The 21,527-nt window shown below is 38.6% G+C and overlaps 1 protein-coding gene across 1 annotated transcript in view; it reads right to left on the bottom strand.

Moving 5' to 3' along the window:
• spab (space blanket) overlaps positions 1-21,527 on the bottom strand; it is a 227,792-nt gene that overhangs the window by 7,661 nt on the left and 198,604 nt on the right. Inside the window, exon 4 of the mRNA XM_081735557.1 lies at positions 828-916. Within this exon, the coding sequence (XP_081591683.1) occupies positions 828-916 (89 nt within the window). The remainder of the gene's footprint in view (positions 1-827; positions 917-21,527) is intronic.

Here is a 21,527-nt window from a genome sequence, read left to right as displayed (position 1 = left end):
AAAATTATTTGGGAGCCGTGGCCACGATGACCCCGTGGCTACACCCCTGCCTCTAATTATTCTGCTTAAGAGTAGCTTTTACATCGGTTTGGTACATGTCATTTACAAATTATTATAGCAATAAATTTAATATTAAATGACATTAACACATAATGGAAAAGACTGTTCAAAAATTTGGCATATATCAACTCATACAGCTCATTGAGCCAAACAAAATGACATACCAGAGGGTAAATTTCAATGCGTAGTTTTCGAGAAAATAAACAAAACCAAAGTTTTATGCTGACATAAAAGTTGATACTATATGAGAATTACGACACCTTTTCAGGCGACTAAATAAATTATAAAATATACCTTCATTAAGTATTTGTTTTAAGACTAGCAAGATGGCAGCACACAGATAATGATAGTTTATATTAATCAGATATAACATAAACTATCACTAAGAGTTAAACTCTTGTTATAAATAGTATTTTACGGCATGTTGTACAACCGTAAAATGTGTAAACAACTTATCAATAGACTATGTCATTGAATGGACTCGTAGGAAAGCAGAAATTACAGTGAATCACCGAGTAATTGAACCTGGCAGATACTGACATCCAATACTTGAAATGATTTTGAAATTTTAATATGGATTTAAAAATTTATTTAAAATATCATTTACTTTTAAGTACCTCTTATCTTTTTTTAACTATACACCAGCAGAATATCTAGTTTTCCTATTACAACATTTTGCCTTTATTTGATTAGTTAAATGCTACATATCAATTATTCATGATCAGGTGTAACACACAGTTGAATAGACCATAGGAAATTACACTTACTTTCCGTGGTGCTTGCCTATGGCGTCTCTGAACCTGGCAACAAAGTCCCTTGGTTATGTCACAATCACTGCTCATGGTGCAATCGTCACCTGAAGAAAAAGACACGAAATGTATATTAACAAATCACTGTTCTTAAACTATATGTACTCACAATTGTACAGTTACTTTCTAATCATTCACCAACACACTTTTTTTAGGTAAAATATAGGAAGTAGGGTTAGCAGTAATCAGGAAATATGCACAGGAATTATAGAGGAAATGTATTTTTGCTTAAAGTGGCGTCCTAGTGTATTCTGTTTACATGTGTTCATACTATTTAAAGCATAATAATGTTTATCAGTACTTTCATACTTTGTAATGAAGGAAACTTAGACACAAAATGGCACTGGCCATTATGATTGATACAACCAAGTTAGAATAACCGTCTGTAAGATTCGTATCTGTGACGTATGTTATAACAAGTGTATTATATTATCCAAAATTTCAGGTTTCTGAAAAGACTTTTCGTAAAGACAAGAAAGAATTGGGCAAGTTTGAATTCCAGTTTGACCGTCAGATGCTAATACATTTATTGGATATACAGGGTATCTATAACCTTTTGGATCAAAGTTATACAGGTGATAGAGGGGTCCAATATACGCATTTTGATATAGGAAACCGAGGGTCGAAAACGGCTAGTACAAGCGCCATGCCATCTTTAAGTTGCAGTAATCTGTGGGAACATGTACGACGTTTCAATAACAAACGTGTTTATGAAGTCTTTGTAACCTGCTTTATTGTGCTCATCACTACATCTAAGTATATAAAGTTTAGTACAAACACACTACTGCACCAATGTACGTACCATAAACTCACAGTAACTGTACAAAGTGACGACCACTAACCTCGATTCGACGCCTAAGGAAATTTGGCCTCCCTAGTTCAAATATGCTCGCGTCTCTTGCACAATCAAGTAGGCAGCTAGAACTCTTGCAAGCAAGTCCTCCTTGGATTCTATTGACGAGTCATACACCAAGGACCTTCTTTCCTTCGTGAGGTACTATCTGAACTATTGGAGACTGTACTTCTAGATGTTCACGTGAGAATATGGGTGCAACGTGACGGCGCACCTGTTCACTACGATGTGGATGTTCACCATTATTCAGATACAACCTTCCCTAATCGCTGGATTGAAAGGGGAGGCCCCATCCAGTGGCCAGCGCACTCACAGATCTCAACTCTCTCGATTTTTTTCTTTAAGGACACATCAGTCCTCGGTGTATGAATTACCTGTAGAATCCGAGTAAGGCAAAGTTTCCTTAGGCGTTGTGCTACGTGCGTTGAGGTTTGTGGTCGTCTTGTGCAGTTACTGTGAGTTTTTGGTACGTACAGTGCAGCAGCAGATTGTTTATACTAAACCTTATATACTCAGATGCAGTATTATGCACAACAAAGCAGATTACATCGACTTGATAAACACATTTGTTAAAGTTCGTACTTGTTCCCACAAATTGCTGTAACTTCAAGATTGTGTGAAGCTTGAAATAACCATTTCCGACCTTCGGTTTCCTATCTCAAAGTGCGTATATTAGACCCCTCTATCACCTGTATAAATTTGACCCTAAAGATTATATATATCGTTTGTTGGTAGTACACTGAGAAAAATCCATTCTCCAGATAGCGGTATATTGTAGAAATATACGGAATCCTCTTGCTTACTACAGAAATCAGTATGGAGCATACGTTATCCGTATGCTACATAGGCACTACCCTTAGGTGTTACATCATGCCGTTGCAGGATGTCTGACATCTAACAGTTTTCCGTATATCACATGCATATACTTATGTTACATTCCTCAGTTATATGTTATATACGTCCATTTGTATGTGAGATCCTGACCGCCTTCATTGTTTCATACGGAAAGCACGTATAGATGGAACACTTATACAGAAAGTATTATAAAACATGCGTTTTCAGTTATACGTCTGCTGTACGTTAAGTCCAAAAACTACAAGAATTATGCATGTAACCTATCTTTTTAAGTACCCCACCTACAATTTTTTCTCAGTGTAGATATAAATACACATAAAAATAAATATATACGTTAAAGAAAGTCACTCCTGTAGATATGCATGCATCGTATAAAAGTTTCAAAGCCGCGATGGAACATTCTAACTCCTTTCTAAATTGCCCAGAAAACCCTTAATATCCTATGGTTATACCATATACTCTAAAGGATATTAAGATAATGGAGGTGATTGACAATGGAAGAGTTGGTAGAATTAGAAATTAGGAGAAAATGGAAGACCCAGGGAAAACTTACAAAAATATTGCCCTCCACGAACTCACTTGACTTGGATGTAATCAGACTCTTCGCACCATATCACTGAGACATCGTACTCCGTAAAGCAGTATAGAGTCATGGCTATTGAGAGTCCGAGAATAATCCGAGAGAACGCGGGTAGCGGAAAGAATTCTAAAAGTGCAGACAAAGATTAAGAAAAGAAACATTTTATTTGAATATTTCCAAATATTACGAAATTTGTTTCAAAAATGAAATATGTTTCTTCTAATAGACTGATTAATGTTGCTCAACGTGTTTTACTACTTTTAAGTAAGGGACGAATCTATTCCTTTATTATTCACCAATTTGAACTCAATGGGACAGACTTATCTGAGAAGTCTACAAGCATGCACACAGCAAGTTGAATAAAAATAGGGTTTCTTTGTGTAAGAAAATAATCGTGAAGTAGACCAATACAGAAACAGGTGTCTCAAATTGTAGAGTGTAACTTATGTTCGCTTCAAGTATTTTTAAATGATTTTATCCTAATTACAGCACATCATCTGAAGTCCTAAATCTTGTTTCAGGTCAATATTAGATGGAAAGTAGCAACGAAATTTAATATTTCGTTTACTAGTTTCCTCGGAGGATATAATATTTTGGGAATATGGAGCTGTATATATAAACGATAATGGCTTTAAGTATCCGAGAGAGGCAGAGGAAACTAAAATAGCCCTGAAGATGAACGAAAACACAAAATTTTGTGGTAGCTATGGAAACCGTAACTGGAAGAGAGCCCAAGAGACTCCAGTCGATACGAAATGAATGAAAGAAAGGAAGACAGGAAATTATTATGAGATTAAACATCATGTTATATTAAAAAAGAGTACTAAAGTTTCTACTACTTAAATAGATAATATTAACCTATGATTACCGACGGCGTAAATATGTCTTCAACATTGGGGGGCACGGGTAAGATCGTTCCCATAAACTTATATTTCTTTTTTTAAGCGGTGTTCAAAATAGTTATGAAGTTGAAAAACAATGTTTTGTAGGATCAGGGGAGCAAAGTTGTCCTCAACATTGGGAGGCGGGCAGATTTGAAGCTTATTCTGAGGAAGGGGGGGGGGGGCAAATGAGACTCATATTACGGTAGATGAATCTGATTTCTGAGGTGAACGTTTGTATATTATGCATTATATAAACGAAGTATTGCAAATGAAACAAGCCAAGGGACATAAATTTTACCTCACTTTCCTTTGTAGAGTCCGACACAAATAACCACATTTCACTTCAAAAATCAGTTTTCAAAGTGGCAACTTGTTACTACTTTATTTATAAAGTCTTTCGCTACATATTAAACATTTTATTCTTTTTCATAAAAAACAACTCTAGATGTTAATAACTAGTAATATTTTGGAGAGAAAATCGAGGTAGAAATGCCCAATTTTTGTCCTATGATTTTTCTGAAAACAAATCAATCACAGGAACAGTTTATATTGCACACGATCTACCGAAGTTAACCGATCTTGATCAAACTTGGCGTGGAGGGAGACTTTGCTTTGCTTAGTGAGCATCTAAAATGTTTTTCTGTGTGGACCTTTAGTCCCCGAGTTATTGATCATCAAAGTTGGAATTTAAATTTAGAACGTGACATATCTAGTTTTATACTCCTCAGGTTTAGGTCCTTTAGACTAAAGAGAGAGAGTGATTTTGAAACAATATCTATAGTGGAAACGTGGGAGAATCCCGAGAAAACCCACGGACACGATGTTGCCCACCACAAACTTGTATCAGCTTCACACTATCTGGTGCCGTTTTCGTTCTTTACGATAAAAGTTGAAACCAGAAATTACTAATTAGAACCATTTCCGGTTTGAGTAGAGAGTTAAAGGAGTAGATGGGAAATATTCTTGGGACACTGAATCGATTGCAAAAAATAATCGCTTCTCGATATCTCTTACCCTTTTTGCACAGATGGACGGACGGGCAGATTACAAAAGCCGTTCTATAAGACTTCCAACACTTGTGATAACAGTTTATAAGTCTAATAAATGGTCCAGCAGAGCACGGAATGACCTTGTACGTGAGTTTGAGATTGTTTGTGCCAAGGTAAGTCTGGCCAAAATTACAAATTTGTCGCATAATTCTAAAGATCACTTAGAAACTGCTTTCGTTGTTTACTTAAAGCGTGCTACGACTCACTTCTACGTACACTGTCATAAGATGACGAACTCGTGTTTTTCGGTGATTATAACTTGGGCCTGGAATGGATCGACAACAAATATGAGATATCATCAGACGCAAATTACGACTTTTCATGGACTGCTTTATTCACGGATTCGCTGTGGGGCAGTATAATATGCATAACTCACGCATAAACAACTTAGGTTATGTCATCTCAATTTTAACCTAAATTGTACAGCGGGCCGAAGATTTTCGAACATTAGTGTTTATTTTATACTACCTAAAACTGTATGTGGGAACGAAAATGAAATACTATCTATTTTTTGATATTTTTTCTATACTGCCACTGGCACTTTATTACCATTATTATAGCGTAATATCCCACATGGTACTGTATACAAACAATACTTTGCGCTTGTGTTTACAAACACCACCACATGGTTTTATATCAGGATACTACGCGCTACGTAGATTCCCTATAACCAGCAGACGACGGAATTCTGGCTCCTGCTACGAAGCAGACGATGGCATCGGAGCAACAGCGCCACCGCCGCCTGGAGGCCTATAAATTCGGCAGCAATCAACGGACCAGTACCATAATTGGATGTAATTGCAAACATAGTGCATCGAGCGTGTTTGTGCTCTTGGAAATTGCATGATTTTCGGAAGAAATAGCGACATTTCCTTATTTGAACTATTGAAGTCTAGTGATTCAAAAGTTTCCAGTTTTTACGTGTTCTTAGTGCGTTTTTCGCGAGTGAAAATCTGTGCAAGTGACAGTGTGCATGCTGCAGGAAGTAGATATCAGTAGCTAGCACATTAGTCCTTCATCCACATGGCAGCAGAGGGTCAACTACCGTAGTTGTTCCAAAGCGCGGAGGGAAAGAAAACGCCTCGCTCCGCATGGCTGGTTCAAGCTGAAAATCCTCGTCACTGATTGGCCGGGAAGCCACGCCTCTCACCTCATATGATTGGCTGATTCTTCTCCAGACCCATTGTCAATCAGACAAGCGAAAACGACGGCTAGTGTTACCGCAGTTCGCTGCAACCAAGGTCACCGTATTGGTGTTCCTAAAACTAAAACTAGTGTTCCACAAAATCAAATTAGCTCCCACATACAAATAAACATTGAAGCCCAATTGTGTTAGTGACAAAAACAAACAATAGGCAGAAAGGAAAATCGACCGTTGCTAGCAAGTTTAAAAATCTCCCATAAACTAAAGTGTTGTACTTAACCAGGACGAGTCAGAACCACAATATAATAATTAGTATACGAACTAACAGCGGCCCTTGCAAGAGCCAGTACGACCCACTCACAACCGATTCCCTCAATAGCTAAAACCAAGTAATCATATCCAGAACTGCTACCGTTACAAGGCCAACCCACGACACAAAACTGTTGCAGCTTCCGGCCCTTTCAAGAGCCAGTACGACCCGCTCACAACCGATTCCCTCAATAGCTAAAACCAAGTAATCATATCCAGAACTGCTACCGTTACAAGGCCAACCCACGACACAAAACTGTTGCAGCTTCCGGCCCTTACAAGGGACATCCGTCTATAACCTGCCAGCAACACCAACGACCCTGCTCAGAGCCACAACGAACGTCCGACGAACACCCATGTCCAGGATAACGTCCCCAACGCTTCCACTTCAGGTGGTGTTCCCATCCCTTGCAGTGTGCCTGTAAGAAAATCTCTGGCACTCATGATCAGCTTAGTGGACCAAGTGAAAGCGCTCCACTTCACCAACCTCGGTGCGGTGCAGCGACGCAGAACATCCAATCCTCCAGCGACTAGACATAGCAGAGAACCGTAGCTCCTACGGGGAGTTTCAGAAACCAAAGAAGCGGGCACGACGTGTTCGAGAAACCAAAGGTGTGAACTCTCTCATTGAGTTTCCCAACAAATTTGCCTGCCTTGAATGCATCGACACCAGTGATGGGAACAGTTCTTCGCCCATAGAGCCAAAATTCTCCTCACCCAATAATAAGAAGGAGAACAACGATACACTCCGAAGCACATTCCACCGTTATACATTTGCGAAATTGAGAGAAGAATGACGTTCATCAAGACTATCTCAGCAGCATGCTCCATTCCGCCCAAAGTCCTCAACTCTAGTCAATTTGTCAAAATACACTTCTCCGAGAGGGAGACTTCACGAAAATAGAGGCATACTGTACGCAACATCAGTACGAATTCGCCATTGAACTTTCCAAGACTTCCAGACAAATGAAGGTGGTAATAAGAAAACTGCCAATGGGCACTGGCCCTCAGGACATCATGAATGGACTAAAATCTCCGCAATCCCCAGTTACTTCTGTGACACAAACGAGGGTACGGCCGGGCCTGATGGGGCTCACCCATTGTTTCCTCTCTTCCTGGTTGCAATGGACAAACACTTAGACAATAAAGATATATTTGAGATGAAATACCTGGTCAACTGTAGAGTGGAGGTAGAAAACTACAGAGGGCAGGAAATACTGCAGTGTTTCCGCTGTCAGAGGGTAGGGCACTCACAGTGAACATGCATAGTGGCACTACGCTGCGTGAAGTGTAAGAATTCCCACCTAATCTTCGAGTGCCCAAAGAAAAACAGACCAACCGGCGAAGTGCGTCAATTGCAGTGGAGACCACCCAGCCAACCACAAAGCAAAAGAACACAGGAAAAAACACAAAACGCCAAGTTCATCACCTCCACAACCAATGCAGCTACTTAAACAACTAACAAGACGACCAACTATACGGCAGCAGTGTCACCACCCAAACAAGCAGAACAAGAAAGACGACAAGAAGCGACTAAGAAAGCCACCACCAACCACACAACACCCGCCGCAGCACCAAGAGCGGAGACGGAAGACACCTCCAACGACAACCCAGCGTTCTTCATAGCCACCGTAAAGGACATAATGGACCTCCTCCAAAGAAGTTCTTAGATACGATGAAGACCGGGGGACGGAATATGCAAGATGGCGACTCAGGAACCAAATTTACCGTTACATTCGAGATTGTTGCCTCACTCGTGGACGATGACAACCAATAGGAGAACGAATGTTGCGCGCGACCTTAGGGTCATACATTAGAATTCGAACGGTGTTGGACAGCAAAAGCCCAAACTCGGGGGTCTTCGCCGTGAGCGTGTAGACATAGCACTGCTCACAGAAACCCATCTCAAACCCAATATATCCTTCAAAATGCGCAAATCCTACACCTTCTACCGTACCGACCGCTCAGGACCAAAAGGCGGCACAGGAACCCTAATTAAGACGTCGATTGCGCAAGGACCCCTTCCACTTTCCCACCTCTACTCCCTCGAGGGCACGGGCATCACCCTAAACACACCAGACGTTCCAGTCCACGTCATCGCAGCCTATAGACCACCTATAGCACGACTGGAGCCGGAATATCTAAGGAATCTACGAAGACTCGGCCATCTTAATAGGGGGCTATCTTAATTTTAAGCACCCCTTGTGAAACTCAAGAGTCTCCAATGCCAACGGAAACTTCCTATCCCTTTGGGGATCCTATGGTACAATTTGTACCATACGCGTTTTTCATGGTACATTGCGTTATTTCTCTACTATTTGAGCTTTTTCGTCCGGGTTTTTTCGTTTTCCAAGTCCAGAGGCCTTGTAGAAGACATTACGTATGGTTTCATACCGTCCTGCGTCCAGACATAGGAGGTGATGACGTCATAAGTCAAAAATTTCTTTTCTCATTTACTAAGCCTATGTTCAATATTTTTTGGCGGGCTTATTTTTCCACGTAGAAGATTGAAATTTTGCACGAACATTCAGTTCACCGAGTAGTATTTACCAGATTTTTTGTTCCGATGTCAATGCTAAAACAGGGGGGGAACCAGAGGGGCAAAGGGGTGAAAAAGGGATATTTTTACCCCCCAAATCCCGTTTTTCGTCATTTTCCCGCCTCACATACATGATGGGGACACGTGAGTCATACCGTCTGAAAGGCAGTTCTATTTTGAAGAGAATGACGGTCGAATCATTATCCTAGGGTAATTAGGGACGTCTCAGGGATTTTTTTGAAAAATATACTTCTATATAGGGAAAAATGGGACATGGTGGGTATATTTTTTTGGCGGGCTTACTTTTGCACCTAGAAGATTGAAATTGTGCACAAACATTCAGCCCACCTAGTAGTATTTCTCAGATTTTTTTCAGATCTCTGCATTAAAACAGGGGGGGGTCCAGAAGGGGAAAAATTGAAAAAAGGGATTTTTAGACAAAAATTCCCGTTTTTCGATATTTTCCCGCCTCACATAATGATAGAGACACGTGAGTCATACCGTCTGAAAGGAAGTTCCATTCTGAAGAAAATGACGGTCGAATTATTATTCTAGGGTAAATAGGGACGTCTCAGTGAATTTTTTTCAAAATATACTTCTGTATAGGGTAACATGGGGAATGTTCTGAATTTTTTTTGGCGGGCTTATTTTTGTACCTAGAAGATTTAAATTGTGCACAAACCTTCAGTCCACCGAGTAGTATTTAACAGATTTTTTCAGATTTCTGCGTTAAAACAGGGGGGTCCAGAGGGGCTAAAAGTTGAAAAAGGGAAATTTAGACCCAAAAATCCCTTTTTTCTGGAATTTCCCGCCTTAGATACATGATGGAGACATGTGAATGGTACCGCCTGAAAGGCAGTTCTATTCAGAAGAGAATATGGTGGACACATGTCCCTAGGGTAATTAGGGATGTCCCAGGAATTTTTTCCCTGAGATCATAGTGTTTTGTGGTAATTTGGGGCATTGTGGGAATTTTTGATAAAATTTTTCCCGCCCTTACTATTCAAGATAGAAACTTTATATTTGGCACACACATTCAGTATAATAAGTACTATTTATCAGATTTTTTTAGATGGTTACGTTCATACAGGGGGGTCCAGGGGGGGGGGCAAAGTTCGAGAAAAAAAATTTTGCCTCCGAAATTTTCACTTTGACATTTTTCCCCGCTTCTGGTATATGGTATGAGCATGCAAGTGGTACCATTTGAAAGCCAGCTCTATTCTAAAGAGAATGAGGTATGAACAATGATCGGAGGATAAATAGTGACGATACAGTAGCTGCTTGACTGAAAGTCTAAAAAATAGCCCAGAAAGCCCGGATCCGGAAAGGGTGGAATCTACGAAGACTGGGCCATCTTAATAGGGGGCTATCTTAATTTTAAGCACCTCTTGTGAAACTCAAGAGTCTCCAATGCCAAAGGAGACTTCCTATACTAGGCACTGAATTGGAACGATCTGACACCAGCAGCGCCAGTTGAGCCTATACACTACCCAAGTAATGGTGGCAATCCTGATGTCCTTGACATGATATTAACGTCCAATCTGGCACTCCTGGATGAGTGTTACTCCATAATCATATTGGCTTCAGACAACGTTCCAGTTCTCCAGACCATCTCAATTAACCATCTCCCCGCTAGAAGGCTTCCAATTATCACCACCACGGACTGGGACACCTACCGCCATCTCCTGAGCGAATTTGTGGACACAGGGACACTAGTCGACACGCCACAAGAAATTGAAGACGCGGTTGCAAACCTCACCGCCTCCATTAGATCATCCGTCAGGCTGGCAACCACAACTACCATACAGACTGAGACCTCGAACAAAAACTCCGAGGAACTCCGAGGAACCATTGCGACCATCCAACTCAAAAGATGGACACGAAAGCAGTGGCAACGAACCAAAGACCACAAATTCAAAACGTTGTAGAACAGCCTCTCCACCAGGGTGCAAAAATGTCTACAAAAGCTCAAAATTAAAAAATGGGAAGACAAACTACAAGGAATGAACTCACCCAACCAGAAGGTCTGGCGTTTAGTGAAAACCTTTTCCAGACCGTCCAGCGGCTCCAGATCATACCTCCTACAGGGACCACAGGGACTACTACACGACCCAGAAGACCAGGCGGAGTTATTCGCAAGCACGCTACAAGAAACACTGCAGCAGAGCGACACCCAGCCTGACGTCCACATACTACGAGCCGTCCACCACAGCACGGAACATACAACACTAGAAGACCCGCTAACACCGGAAGCACTCACAACTCCACGAGAGATTCAGGCAGTTCTCAAGACGATCCACCCTGCCAAAGCCCATAGACTAGACCGCATTCTATACCACCATCAACACTGCGAGAAGCTCCAAGAAAGGCAATAGTATTGCTGTGTCGCATCTACAACAGCATACTGCGTACAGGACACTTTCCCCAAAACTTGGAAGGAAGCAAAAGTAGTAATGATCCCGAAGCCCGACACAATAAGGACTAGTCCAAAATCCAATGCCCAATTAGCCTTCTATCTAATGTCAGTAAAGTATTCGAAAGAATACTTCAATGAAGGTTGCAACAGGACATCACTGACTACCAGCTAATCCCGGACCACTAGTTCCGAATCCGACCGGGACACAGTGCCAAGCATCAGCTAGTCAGAGTTGCAGAGATCATCACACAAGATTCAATGAGGACGGACACACTTTGGAAACCTTTTCCTCGACATTGAAAAGGCGTTTGACAAGGTGCGGCATGCATGGCTCACCCACAAGCTCCTTCTTCAGGCTTTCCCGCATTATCAAATACGAACCACCAGATCATACCTGAAAGATAGAACATTGAGAGTCACATTCAATGGAAGCACAACAACATCAAGGATAGCAATGGCAAAAGTACCGCAAGGCTCCTGCATATCCCCACTCCTGTACACAGTATACACTTCAGACCTCCCCACAACGCCAAACTCAACCATTGCTACATTTGCTGACGGCACAGCAGTATCGCCACTCAAACCTAAGTTACGCTACCGTGTACCTTCAACGGCACATCCAGCTCCTAGAGAAATGGACCAAGAACTGGCGTATCAAGACAAACGCGGGGAAAACAGTAGTGGTCAACTTTACCCGAAACGTAAAGAGGAGAGACATAAACCTTACAATCGGAGAAGCGGCACTTACAAGTACTGATACGGCGAAATACCTAGGTATACACCTGGACAGATGGCTCACGTTCGCAACTCACCTCCAGAACACAGCCAAGTAGATACTGCAATGCTTCACAGCACTGCTTCCGCTGTTCCTCGCAACCTCGCTATCTCTGAACATCAAGAGACACATCTACATGATATCCATAAGGCCGATACTCCTAGACGGACACAACGCCTGGCAACACACCACCAGGAACTACTACGGCCTCTGCAAGTCTTGCAGAACAAAGCAATCAGGGCAATCATGGGCCATTCAACTCCATGAAGATCTGGACCTTCCACTCCTAGAGGAAGTGCGCAGAAACCAAGCCATCAAGTTCTCAAGGAAAAACGAGCTCTCAACAAATCCCACAATAAGAGTCATCGGAAAGGCCAACCCCAGAAGAAGACTCTACAAGATGCCTCACTCCCCGTGAGAAGAACGTAAAGAAATCAACACAGCCAGATGACTTCTCAAAGGAGCACAACAGAAGCGAGTCCAACACATTAAAGAACGTTTGCAAACAACGCCAAGGACAACACAAACAAATGGAAGGCAGGGGCACACTAGCCCGATACTTCAATCAAGAAAATCTGTGATGATAAGTTTAAAGGACCAGTACCAGTTCTCTGGTGTCCCTCCTATTGTTTGCCATGGAACATTAGGAGTAAACTAACCCCAAGCCTCTAGTCTGCCATGGGATTCTGGTTATTCCTGGTCATCCTGGCTTAGCCTGCTATGGGGCTCTGTTGGGAATCCTACCCCAGTTGCTTAGCCTGCTACGGGACTCTGTTGGGAATCCTATCCCAGTTGCATATCCTGCTACGGGATTCTGTTGGGAATCCTATCCCAGTTGCATAGCCTGCTATGGGGCTCTGTTGGGAATCCTACCCCAGTTGCTTAGCCTGCTATGGGGCTCTGTTGGGAATCCTACCCCAGTTGTTTAGCCTGCTACGGGACTCTGTTTGGAATCCTATCCCAGTTGCATAGCCTGCTACGGGGCTCTGTGACTACTAACCTCCTCACTGCTTGCTACGAAGCTTCGGGGATGCCTTCGCCACTCTGTATGCGACCTCACGGTCAAGGACTACCTAATTTCTAACCTAACAAATTTAGAGGAGAATAACTTTGTAGTATTTCTGTAAATACTGTTATTTAGTGAATTTTATAATAAAAACCGGTTGTGGGAGTCGATTCCGGATAATCATTTTATTACCTTGCTCTGCCTACAACCTATATGGGACAGAGTTTTACAATTGTCATATATTTTAAGATTTATTTCGTGTAGAGGAGAAAATAAGATATTCTCGTTCTTTGCACTTAGGTTAGGCACGGGAGATGGATTTGAACTTAAACGCCATTAGGAGTGTCACTGTTCATCTCAGAGACCTCGAAAAATATTAGTTGGACACTAATATTGATTCTTTCCTATTTTTCCTACATGTCATCCCCACACCCCTTCTACGTTTGCCGAAAATGAGCTAAAATCGTAAGTAAGGCCATGGTTCACTCATGTATAATAGCAGAAACCAAAATCAGTGGAGCAGCCTAGGAGGAATGAAAGGTAAAAACATCATCACATTAATTTTTATTTATCTACATGTATTATTACTGCACTCAAAATAAAAGAAAAAGAGAAATGACAAATCTCGATAATAATGATAAAAATGCGAGCATTTATAGTACAACATTTTGTATACTATTTTTAAATATTCGTACGCAACTCGAACATCTGTGTAACTAAAGGGAAAATGAACTACAATTGCAGAAGACAGATACGTACGCAGGAATTTATTTCGAGAGGAGTTCAAATTTAATATAAAAGTAAATTATATTAAAATTGGTAAAAAAAAAATCTCCCCTAAAATTAGACTGAATTTACAGAAAAGTCAGGATTTTAGGAGGAAAGGGGGATTCGGACCACTAAGACCCATCCCCTGCGTGCATTTCTGGCAGGAGACCAATATGTTTTACTTCTAATACATATTCGATTCGTTGGATTAGAGCAGGCGTGCATCCAGAAATTTATGGACTGATCCAAACTTTCGGAGCAGGGGGTCTATGTAGTATTGAATGGATATTAGTTAGCACCTGAAAAGACGATAATTAATTGTAAAACACTTGCGCCTATATTTCAGAGACATTGATAGAACTAGATTGTTTTAATAAGAGTAAGAAACAGATGAAGTGTACGGTCAAATGTTCATGCTACGTCAATCATTTCTCTGTTAAACAAAAATAGTTTTATTGAGAAAGTGTACAAATGTATGTTGAGTCAGGAAATTTTGGGAAGTGTCCGGATCCGGTGGAGTTCCCCGTAGATGCGCCCCTGGATTGGAGCATAGTTGCTACTTTTTAATTTGGTAGGAGTTATTGTGCAGTAGTTTAAATTAGAATAACTAGTAATGAGGTAACTGTAAACCATCTCAGTGATAGAGAAAGATGTATTCTCTATGTATAAATGTTGCATCTACAAACACAAATAGTAGACGTATACAGTATATCAGACATTTGCAATTTGAATTACTAACCGAAAAAGAAGAGTATTACAAATAAATTTCTATCAAGCCTGCTTTTTTTTCAAAAATAAAAAACTTTTTATAAAAGATACGGAATACATAATAATACAGAATGCTGTAAACACAAAACCAACAACAAACTTTTGAAAACTACTTTTGTTTCTGGAAGCATCAACTTTGTTTAATTTCAAAACAATCTTTGTTTTCTTTTGTCTGATCGACAAATAAATAAAATTCCATACCGGTTTGCACGTACAAACAGGGAAAGATAAATAAAACGAAGCTCTCCACCACAGACAAAATGAAATCGCAATGAATCAGTATGCAAGACTGCATCAGTGATTTTCTTTTATACCAGATATATAGGTTCCTGATGAAACATTCTTTTTTCTAAATCTGAAAGTGAGAAAAAAACTGTTTTATTTGTTGGATGTTTCACCTGTTTTTATACCTTCAGGATCATATCTTTCCAAAATATAAACTCATTTTAAAGCAAGTCGTACAATGGTGTCACTATACTTACTTTTTAAGGATCCTTCGTTGACAAGTACAGAACCTTGTGGTACTCCACTAATCTGAAGTTGTGTTCACTGAATTTTCGAAGAGTGAGCACTGAATACATTGAGCTGGTTCGGATTTCAGTTTAAACTGTATATCCATGTCTGTTATATGTCGATGCTACATAAGAACACTCAAACTAATTAAAGTAAATATCGGAGTTTTTGTACTTGCAAATGTGGAATATTAATTGAAAGAAAAAATACAGCTGTAACTCTTTGTGAAATTCTCTTGTATGTAAACCTATAAAATACGAACTGTCACAATTAATCAAATTATCAGATAGCCGAAAGCCACTTTAAGGGAACCAGTACGTTAACTCCCGTATTTACACGAATCTAATGCGCCATCGAGCCTAATCCACACCTAAAATTTAAAAGTTAAAATCTTAAAAATAGTTTGTTGTCGGATGTAATTCGCAACTATGGTAGAGCACAGCGGCGCAAATCTGCCTTCAACATTGGGGGGAAGGAGGAGACCGTTCCTGTATTTTTTTTTTTTTTTTTTGCGATGTACAAAATATTTATGAAGCTCAAAAACAATGTTATGGAGGATCAAAGGAGCAGTCTTGTCTCCAACGTTGGGAGCCAGGCAGATTTGAGGCTCTTTCTGGAGGGTACATCAATTTCATTTCACGTTCCTTTGTGGCAATTGGACAAAACTAATCAAATTTCTCCATAAAAAACACATTTCAACGGGTTATTGGGGGGACAGCCCCCCTCCGTTCGAAGATTGGAGGGGACATATGTCCCTCATCCTCCCGGGATTTGCGCCAGTGGTAGAGCAAATTTATTTTTATTTATTCTATACAACAATAGATGTGTAGATAAACTGACAGAACAGAGAGTTAATATGTGGTCTGTTGTTATATGATACACTTATTGTAAAAGAAAAAATAAAGAAAGTAGTAGCTACATGCAGTACCGTATTCAAAGTGGAAAAAGAGGAGAGGCGGTATGTTTTATTACGATTTTGACTCGATATAGCGGCTATCTAAGTGTTCCAATACAGTGAGGATATGTTGCCTAAAAGATTGTATTTCTATTTACATAATGATTGAAAATCATTGGAGAGCTTTCTTTAGTTACGGGAGGTGGGAGGCAACAACTTTCTAAAAAAATACCTTAGGTTGTATTATAGAAAATTATACACGAAAATGTTCAAAAACCGAGTTTTTATATTAACAATTTCCTGCGGGAAAGTTCCCGGTCTCCCCACTCGACTCAGGGGTATTCTAAACCCCCGGAAGAATTGTCCCCACAGCAGACAACCACTAAATTTATCGATGCTCAAAACACGACATTTATATGAATTAAGACAAGAAGACACACGTACATATGAAATTAAGACAAGAAGACACAATTCAATATGGCACATCAAAATATAAACTAGAGGAACTTCTTTGAAGACATTTTATTTTAAAAACAGAAGATAGGAAAAAGATAACAAAAATGTCAGTGTTGTCAACTTAGAAATTATTTCTACATAAGTAATAAAATGGTTTTACGTGCAAACATATTTGTCAATTACTGTGTAAAAAATGGATTTATTACAGATATTTAGCGTCTACTCTCCCATGACGGTATGTCTTGATCACTAAAAAACAGAGGCGGTATGCCTTCATCACTGAAAAACCAGAGACGGTATGGCATACCACCTCATACCGTCTCACTTCGACCACTGGCTACATGAAATAAATATTTAAAAGGAACAGTTACGAGGAATAGCTGATAAGTTCGGGGCTTAAGAAATTAAATAAAAAAAAGTTGCAATTAATATATATATATATAACTTCCCTCGAGTAAAATGCATTTCTTATATCGGGGAAACAGTGTTTTAAAACTGCCGAAAAAATACGTATTTTCTTTGCTTTCTAAATGTCTCTCTCACTCTCTCGATAAAAAAATAGCTTTTCATTGAAGTAGAAAGTTTTTTTATTTCTCGAAGTTCTTAATATATTTTAGTAATAGAACATCGTGGACTTGAGGAAAAGATTTTTTTCCTCGTGTGGCAGTGAATGTACTGTTTCTTTTAGTCTAAAGGCATAGGTGTGGGACGTAAAACTGGAAAATACTGTTTTTACTTCTTTTTATTGCAGGCGTATAATTATCTAGTTGTTTTAGAACTAGAAGTGCAATTTGCGTAGAAGCAAATGAACCATTATTTAAAGGTACACTCATGTCCAAAATGATTGTCGCATATCTATAACTGTCTTCTTGTAAGAATATAATTTGATAATGATTTTGCAGGGTACTTTTAATACTGATACTGTGTGTATAATCGGGAAATGTATATTTGTGGTAAATTTCATAAGGAAAGAATTATAAATACGAAAATTAGAATGAGTAAAACAAAATGTTGCTAAATGGACAAAGAAGTTTAATTTTCGATTTATTGTTCTTATTTACTGCTGTTTTGAAATGAAATTTGCCACATACATGCCTTTGCCGATTATACACATAGTAACATTGTAAGAAATACCGGGCGAATTCGTTATCAAATTATTTCCTACAACAACATATTTATAGATATGCGACAATAATTTTGGACATGAGTGTACCAAAACTGTAGCGTGTCAGTTAAATCAATCACACAAACTTCAATGTTTGGATTCGACCTTTATCGTTGGTCTATTTCAGCCTCGAGCAATATGAATGATTGTAAGCCTGAAATAAATCACAAACGACCTGAATTATCATTATTTTAAACGAAAGCTATCCGGAACAACACACAATAGATTTTACCCTACAATATGACTGTGTTGGAAGATCGCTTCTCTCTCTTCCATAGTGCAATTTCACTTCCAATTGTTTACCACGCTTGTTTCACTCTCACCAAATGAGCATATGTGGAGCTGCGATGTGGAATTGTGGAATAGACTGTGGAATTGTCTATTATTTTTATTTTTCTAAATCAGAATCACACGCTGTTATAAATTTCTGTATTATTAGATAGACAATTGAAGTTGGCTTCCTTTCAGGGTAGGTAATGGATGCATAATTGCTGTGTATAGAGATAAATGTAAATGCTCCACACTTTATTCACTTTGGTATTCAGGAAGGTCATTAGGGTTGCCCAGCAGAGAAGACAGAATTTGTATGACGAGACAGAGCTCTTCAAATTATAAAAGATACATTTTCCGAAACGAGACCCCAATTTCACATCTTTTCGATATAAGACAGTCTATTCTTGTCTTGTAGGCAAATTGAGAAGTGATTAGTCATTTTTCAATATAAGCCAATCTCTATTCTTATTTAGTAGGAAAATCGAGAAGCGATTACCCAGCAGCAAGCTTTGTCCTCTTTTATTTTTCAAGGTTGCCTCACCAAGTATCAGTTTTAACCCTAGACAGTATATGTGAAGTGTAGATCTTATCAAAGAATTATACGGATGGCGCATGAGTTCCGGTGGAGATTAGACTTTATGAACTTCTGACGTTTCATTTCTGAGTTTTCTTGGTAGCTGACATACTGGTTTATATGTCTCTCCGTTTAACCACAGGACATTATTTGGGATCAGAAAATGAGGCATTTGTACAGACAGTTATCAAAGGACGATGTGCAGCGAATGTTGTATTATATATTGTTGTTACCACAAATGTAAAAAGACATGCTAAAGGGTAAAAAACAAATATTAAATATAAATGTTATAAATGCAATACATGCAAGGAAAATATTCCAATTGAGAAACTATTGGAAATCATACAAAGAAGTAGGGGTCTTATACTGTAGACCCCACGTATATTGTGTTGTTTCTTCGGCCCCATGTATATTGTCTAGGGCAGTGGTTCTCAACCTAATTCCTATCACGATCCACATTTTATCACATCCTCTTGCCAACGACCCCTTATAATTTCTAGTTTGTAATAGGCTTGTGTGGGCCTATACGTATTGCGGAGATCTCACAATATCCATCTATTTCTATAGTAGTAGATTCCATTTCTTATATATAGTGAATACAGTAATTTCCCTAAGAGCGAATGGATTAAAACCAAATTTGGTCAGTTCATTCATATTATAAATATCGAATCCCATCCGTCATGCTGTTTCAAAATGGAGGCCGTTTGAAAAGTTTAATACTCACTTACTTCATTTTACTTCATAACTAACTTAATTTTTGTTCATATGATAAAAAAAAACCTGAGGTTCCCTCCAACTATTGGGTAATATTATATTTTGTAAAGCCCGGTGTAGGCTATTTTCTTAAAATCCCCATCTTTATTATTTTAAATTTTTAACCTTATGCTCTGTCATTCACCCTCATCTCGGGAAGGAAGTAAATCATTTTAATGTGGGTAGGTATCTTCAAATTTAGCAAGGCAGACCCTGTCGAGTGGTCAGAGAGAAACACAACTGAATTATTACTTTGTAAAAGTTTAGCTGTGAAGCTCGAATGCGCTGAGAAATTTTAATTAAATCTCGACAAATTATATTATAAAATGCCACTCTAATAATATCTTTGATATGCAATGTGTTATAATGTCTTTATTTAGTTGTAAGAAGAATTATTTTCGTATTTCTTGTGTTATTATGGATTTGTGTGTTATGTATTGTTTATAAATATGATAATGTTTACGAATATGAGTAAGATAACTCGAATAAAACATTTTAAAATATTATTTAATGGCAATAATATCTAAGAGAAAATTTGCTTGATAAGTTTTTAATTGTAAACATGCATATACATATATATAGTTGTTGAATGTCGTAATTTTATTTTGTACAATGTTGTACAGAAAAGTAAATTTATATGATCATGTGTAATGAAAAAGTTTAGTTAAAATTTTATGGTACGAGTCACAGAAACGTAACAAATATAAAATTGAATAGTATGTCAGCAATACAAACTCAATTTATATTAAAATAATGTAGTATATTTGAAATATTGTGTTGTAAAGATATTATAAAAAAAAAGAAAAAAGAGAGAGGCCAAAGGTATGAGATAGCCCATTGGTATTAAATAGCCCATCTACGTTTCTACAAAACGCAAATAAACTATAATGTATTCTTTGGAACTCATGTTAGAACAAAGAAGAGGAATAATAACCAAACGACTACTTCTTCGTGAATTTTGAACTCACCAGGATTCCAGGGTTCTGATAATCTTCGTTGAAGATCATCGTCCCCTTTCGTACGCCATTTATAAGTGGACGCCCTCCTTTACATTTTGTCATTTATTATATCCCCAAAGTTTTCGTCTCGTATGGAATGATGCTCTTAAGTTGCAGCGCAGAATTTTTGTTAGCAGCACTCTTCTTGGTAGTACAACAACAATTTTTCGTAGCACCCAGCAGAGAGAATCAAGTAGGCGTTGTCGTGTCACACCCGAAACAAAGACAGTATGGTGACGTGAGTAAGAGCAAGAAAATAATCCCTAAAAATCTATTATCATCTGCAGTGAATTGAAGATTTTATGTTATGACAATTTCTAAAATAAGTGAAAAAAACGTAGTTAAATTGGATTATATCCATATAGTGTGACATTAACAGTTTTTATTGGTAATTTAATATGAATCAGCATTATGTACTGGTGTAAGTGTACAAAAGGTGACATAAGCTAGCCCGCGAGAGGAAGCGTGGTTCGCTACCAAACAATAGTGTCGTAGGACGATTTTCAACGAGTTCCAAGATATTTAGTTGGATAATAGATAGTGAGTGTGCATCCAACATCGTGACAATGAAAATATTAAGTATAAACATGATGAGATAAACTTCCAAATAGAATCGTCCAACGATTACGTCAATTTATCGAAAGTGAACGCCAAAACTTAAACTTACACACATTTACGCATTATGTCAAGAGAAAGAAGGAATAGAAGAAAATTCTCATTATGTCGTCTTAAAAATACTAGTGCTCTAACAACATATTAATCCACAAATTGGATATTATCATCTAGAATTCCCTACGTTATTTGTGTCTGTGAATTACTATATATATATATATATATATATATATATATATATATATATATATATATATATATATATATATATATATATATATATATGTGTGTGTGTGTGTGTGTGTGTGTGTGTGTAAAGGCAAAAGCCAAAGTGAAATGTGTGCAAGTGCTATGTTCGTGTAACTGAAAATACAAGTCGGCATTTCGATAAAATATTATTTTTGCTATTGAGCTTTTATTTCTTTTATAATATGGGCTATCGCTAACATAAAAGTTTCAATATTCTTAAACAT

This window comes from Thermobia domestica, chromosome 13 (assembly GCF_964235325.1).
Source record: "Thermobia domestica chromosome 13, izTheDome1.hap1.1, whole genome shotgun sequence".
Classification (NCBI taxonomy): Eukaryota; Metazoa; Arthropoda; class Insecta; order Zygentoma; family Lepismatidae; genus Thermobia; species Thermobia domestica.
Note: the sequence above shows the minus strand (reverse complement) of the source record. Positions and strands in the feature narration are given on the sequence as shown.